The 6,207-nt window shown below is 36.2% G+C and overlaps 1 protein-coding gene across 2 annotated transcripts; it reads right to left on the reverse strand.

Annotated features, from left to right (window-relative positions):
- Positions 1–230: 230 nt before the first annotated feature.
- Positions 231–5,954, reverse strand: LOC138862642 (WD repeat-containing protein 89). 2 transcript variants are annotated; one of them, XM_070125160.1, is made up of 2 exons: positions 5,864–5,954; positions 231–1,784 (listed from the first exon to the last, which is right to left on the reverse strand). In XM_070125160.1, exon 2 carries the CDS (start codon positions 1,762–1,764, stop codon positions 610–612), a length of 1,155 nt encoding a protein of 384 aa, XP_069981261.1. In that variant the 5' UTR covers positions 1,765–1,784; positions 5,864–5,954; the 3' UTR covers positions 231–609. The 2 variants fall into 2 exon arrangements, with proteins under 2 accessions (XP_069981261.1, XP_069981262.1); XM_070125161.1 differs by having other exon boundaries at positions 5,890–5,949.
- Between the last annotated feature and the right edge of the window lie 253 nt (positions 5,955–6,207).

The raw sequence follows: 6,207 nt of genomic DNA on the forward strand, positions 1-6,207 counted from the left end.
ATTGATAACAGTGTTATTAAACATGGAGGATAATTCAACAATCAAATTACTTATCAAGTTTGTGTAAAAAGAATATCAAATTATTTATTTAAATTGATTCGTTAAACTCATAACTTAACAATAACCACAATAAATTTACTTCATCTGACAATTTGTTAAATCAGCTTTATTAATTACTAACTTCCTCCAGTACATAAACAGAATAAGGCAACAATAATTAAAACACAAGATGCTGGTTTTAATTTAATTATATAAAAATACAAGCACAAGAATATTTGCAACAATCACCTAAAAATCTGCTATGTAATGATTGTTGATTACCATACAAGTCATATATGTTCATTAATATGATATCAAGAAACAGTACCAAAATAATAATTGTAGTAACAATATTATAAGAAAAAAAAAAACATTAATAATAATAATAATAATAATAATAATGACAATAACAACAACAATAATAATACTCAAAGCATTATAATAACAAAAATACAAAATCAATCAAAAATATCAATAATACTGTACAAAGAAAAGGCAAATCCTCCTTCCAGAACACTGGAATGTAAAAGAAAGAAAGAAAAATGGCAAACTTAGGATAACTCGACCTTATCAGTAGGGTTTAGCTTTGTGTTTCTGATGTTTCGCCTTTGTTTCTTTTCTAACAACATCCTTCTCGTCTCTCTTCCACACTCTAACCACGCCACACTCCCCGGCAGTAATGTAAGAATCGGTGCCCTTGTTATACAAAGCGGCCCTTGTCATGAGTTGCTTCTGCTTGCTTACGAGCATTCCGTAAGGCTGTAGTCTCCCTGACTGAAGGTCCAGCTTCAACAACCGAAGGCAGCCTGAAGCTTCATTTTCTAGGCCAGAGCCTGCAAGTATGACAGGATCTTCTCCTATACATGGCATGTCAACGCTTACCAAGTAACATTCCTCATGCAGCTTCCTCTTCATAGCAGCTGTCATCTCTTCTCGAGAAAATTTGTGGAGTGGAGAAGCCTCTTTAATGTCCCAGTACTGCAAGGAGTGTATGTCTGTTATGCCAGACAGTCTCTCACAGCGGCTATTCTGGGACATCCATGCAAGTTTATCTATAGTCACAGAGGCGTTCATGCAGTATGTAAGGGCATCATCCTCAGAGTTCTGAGAGACATCATACACATTAATAAGACCATCAGTTGAAGCGGTTGCCATTGTATCCGGTTGTGATGGATGAAACTTCACCTGGGTGATATCATCTGTATGACTTTCCCAGTATCCACCCAGAATATCACCGCCCCGTATATCCCAGAACAACAGGTATGCCCCGTTTTGTACCAGTTCCGTTCCTGCACATAATATCTTTTCATTACCTGAAACATCAAATGAATTTATAGGTTTTGTTACAGCCGAGTCCTCAGACCTACCAACAAACTCCTTTTCCATTCTATTAGAACGAGCATCCCACAGTTTCACAAGACCATCATTACTACTAGTCCATATGAGGTTGTTGTTATTCAAGCTGAACTTTAACCCCGTAATACTTTTCTCGTGTGGAGTAAAGGTAAATAAGTTTTGTAGAGTGCTTCCATTCAAGACTGCTACAGATCTGTCCGACATGGCCACAGCCACACTGTCCCAGGTAGTGTCATGGGCCAAGTGAAGACAGTAGGTGTCCTTCTTGGCTACTGTTGTACTTGTCACTGAACCATATGTGGACTGAAACAATCTGGGTAATTCTTCTTGTGAGCAAATGTCACTATCTGCTTGGCCATTGTATTCCATTATTTTACTGTTATTTGTACCTGAAAAAGTAGAAATATATACATTAATATTTCTCTGATAGAATCAATCTACATAATCACCTACAAAACACATACTTATTTTCAGTGTTTATGGATTTTTTTGTTAATAAACAGGAAAACCCTGGATAGGTTTTACCTAATTCACACAGTAAGTTGTATAAATATGCAGATTTAAAAAAAACTGTAGATTTGGGAATGTAACCCCACATCAAATAATGGATGGCCATATAATGTGCACAGAACAGGCTTTTATTAGCAAAGATAAAGTACACTGCCAAATATTGTCCTGTGTGTTTAATAGGGCTATCACAAAGTACTATGCAACCAGGTACTGTATTGAATGGAAACTACAAAAAGTAAGACGGCCATACTTTTAAACTCGCTATTGTGACAGGAAAGACTGTTTTTAGAGCTTAGAGATGGTGACAGCCATTGAAAGTCCTTAGCTACAGTTAATAATTATCCAATGGCAGAACCAACCTCTGCCTCTGTTCATATCACAATTTAGAGTTAAGAACACACTGCACAAGCTACAACATGATTATTATGAAATAACATTTCCCAACAAGAGGTCTGTGTCTCCAATACCAATAAAACTGCTTTCAACAGATTAATATGATGTGTATATGTTATCCATTCAAGTAACTATATTCAACACTACCCCAGTATAGTGATGATTTGGGCCCTAACATTTTGGAAGAGCAAGAAGTTTACCTGGAAACTGACTTACATGCACATACGCTCAGGATAGAAATATCACTGAGATTACTGCTGTGACATTAGACTGGGCATGGAAGCAGTAGCAAGTTTTGATGGTGTATCTTTACACAAATGATTATAAAAGAAATAAACTAAAAAAAAGTGGTTTTAGTGTTAACTGCATCCCAATGGGTAGCTATTTTTCTATTTTCAATTTACAAAACTCAATTATAAGAGTGAAATGGTGAATACATCCATCTATCAATTCCATGTATTGTTTACCTTATGCAATGTATAAGTCACCTTCAGCTCTCTGTCACTCTAGCAAAGCCCAACAAACATCCCTGCAATATATTCTGGGTCAAAAGAGCTTGTAGACCTCTCTAGTAATTCATATTCAAACTGCTTTCCTTTATCTAATAGGACTTAAAGAGTTTGGAACTTCCATTGCAGCTCACAGGTTATTTCTATAGAGTATGCATGCTGATGATACCTGTAATTCTGCTACTGAAGGATGGTTTGTGATATCTACTGTAACAAATTCAATTAAAACAGTCAACTCTAATCTCACCTAACTTAAACTTAACATACCCATAGGGTTCGTTAATACTGTTGGCACCTGAGTTGGACTCTGAGGCAGGTGCTAGAGGTTCACTGTGTAATATAAATCCATATATGAAATGAATTAGACAATGTGCACAAACAAACCGCTCGCAAAAAAAAAAAATATATCTTCACTAATTGTTTTTAAAAATTCATCTACAACTCATTTGCAAGAGAAATGAAATATATGGAAATAGCTCTAACTTCGTTTGATCTATCAGTTATATTGTTTTTCCTCTGAAATACCAATGAATGCACAAGTAAACATTGAACAGTAAAGCTTATAATAATGCTAAATTAAACTACAGTACATTAACCAAAGGCCACCTTGCTAACTTCGAAAAATCACCAAAACACCGACATTCACAAGCCTTTGCATTCCAGCAAAGGCTTACAAAACTTGATTATGTATAATTCAGCAAGACAGGGAGGTTAACAAATTTTGTACTGCCATTGGAGACTTGTTGGCCCGTACTAAAAGGTAAACATTTTAGCCACATTTCCCCAACTTGTGCCTAATAAATCTCCGTCTGATTTTTGGAGGGCTTTCACTCTGCAAATATCAAAACCATCATTTTATTTTCTGAGCTTTTCAAGAACATCAAAGTAAATTGTAACATGTATGCTGCAGAAGTATGACTGACAGGAATGTTCTGTAATAACAAGTGGTTTATAATACCAATTATAAAAGCTGCATAATGCCCAGGATATACTGTGCCAAATTCAAACCATTGTTTTCATATTGTTTTCCAAACTTTTTTCAACTATATCATGAAAACTCAAATATTTGGCAGCTAAAGACAATCAAAAGAAATAGAATAATCACTTTAACATCTAGAAAAATCATCTGTAAATATGAACAACAGTGTTGAGAACAAGGTGGTGTGTCCTGTTATCCTATTCACATGCTTCCCCAGGAATGATGTACTTTTTGAACTGGTGCAATTTATCTCTTGTTGGAAATTTTCTTTGGAAAGGGGTATTGTACACACACACACACACACACACACACACACACACACACACACACACACACACACACACACACACACACACACACACACACACATACACACATACACACATACACACACACACACACACACACACACACACACACACACACACACACACACACACACACACACACACACACACACACACACACACACACACACATATTTGACTTCTTTGCTATATGATATGCACTAACATAGTGCTCCATAATCCTTAACCCACTGGATCTGGATGCTTCACTGCCATCACATGGACAAAAATATGGGCATCAGATTTCCTTGAGCACCCACTCTTCCGGGTGTCTGGCATGTAGGTCAGGTACACGTAAATAATTGTGCAAAGTTACAAGACTTCAAGCCTCCCCATTGCAATGTTATTTTCTCTTTTTTGGTATAAGCGTTTTTAGTTTTTTGCCATTCTTCTATGTTAATCTTTGTCAGTTGATTTTCTTTATCCAGATGGTGATAGACCAGTTTCCTCACACAGACATCATATCATCTTTCTAGATAGTCCTTAACTCAGTGCAATAATAATAACAATAAGAAATATTTTGCTATTTTAAACTTTTTTTTAATATTCAATTTTCTGTAATATACCCTACACCACCAGTCACACTGGCCAGGAAGAGGATCTTCAGGATGGAATAGCAGCTTCCCTGGAACTCTTCCAGGCATGGCTCATGGACAGTACATTCCACATTCATCTATCAATGGAAATAATGCAAAAGCTTCTCCCTAAATGCGTATTTAACCTATTCCCCCTCCAGGAGCTTTGTGCACTCAAGGTGAGTCAATCCTAATTTTTTTTCATGTGATGGCCATATCATCCAGATTGTTGGGGTTAATCACTGTGGTTGAACTTTGCCGTAGAAGTAGCAGCTGAATGAAACTTGACCTAAACCCTGTAATCACATGTGTATGCTTGTAAACATTCAGAAAATAAAATCAAAGCTCAAAAGAATACCTTAGAGTTACTGTAATATATCTGCGGCAAACAATTATCCTCACAGGCCCAACCTTGTTGTTACAGCAGATATAATTAAGTACTTGGTATGACAGAATAATCCTTTTAAACTATTTTGTCCTATTTTGCAACTAAATAGTAATGACAAAATATTAATTTGGGTCATAATGCTGCAGCTAGTGTTAGCACATTCCAAACTTTGATATCATCATTACTATTCTAGAAGCAGGGTACTAGCAATGGTATGGTCTATTTCAAGAGGGTAAATGTCACATTTTAGTTGTGTATCAATGCTCTAGTCAAAATAAGAGAATATACATTGGTAAAAGCAAGTTCATTTAGGTCCATACAGGTCCAGTATCAGTACACCAGCGTTAGGGTATAATGGTACACCCACCTTAGCTGTCTTTCTTTTAATTGATTAGGTATTAATCAATTATACCGGTACTATACCAACACAGCCTAATTGCCCAGCTTAGGAGTAAAGCGGGTGCACACATACCGGTAGTTTCATTACGGTCTGCACCCTCTCTCTGAATTCTACCTCGTCCCCCATCCCCACGAAATTTCCTAAATGCTCTTTAAACCCTCCCATGTAAAAGAATTAATGATATGAACATTGCTAATTAGTGTTAAAGTGATCATCTACGTATAGTATTATACAGAACACATGATCATATGCAATTCCCTTGAGTTTTCGTGTTTTCGTCTGTGTCTGCCCGGGTCTTTTATCAAAAATGACCCTTAATATTAATCGCCAATCTACAAATTACTATACCTTTCCTTCTAGTACTGACCTGTTACAAAATAATGAAAAATTAACCAAAATTTGTGCAATTCTCTGCTCTTCCTCACACACGCTGTCGAAACCCACGTTAGTTTGTTGCGGTCGCTTTACTTACTAAGAATAAGCGTTCGGGATATTAAAAGAAAACGGATATTTTTAGTGGGGGGGACTTTATTCTTTCAGAGGTACTAGTTTACTTGAAGAATTTTGGTTACAGAATGCTACAGATCATGTCTTATGAAGCAAGAGTTCGGAATGTTAAAAGAAGACCGAGATATTTCATAGGAAATTCTTTAAATATCATGTCTTAAGAAACAAGAGTTCGGAATATTAAAAGAAAAGCGAGATATTTCA

The sequence above is a fragment of the Penaeus vannamei genome, chromosome 9 (assembly GCF_042767895.1).
Source record: "Penaeus vannamei isolate JL-2024 chromosome 9, ASM4276789v1, whole genome shotgun sequence".
Taxonomy (NCBI): Eukaryota; Metazoa; Arthropoda; class Malacostraca; order Decapoda; family Penaeidae; genus Penaeus; species Penaeus vannamei.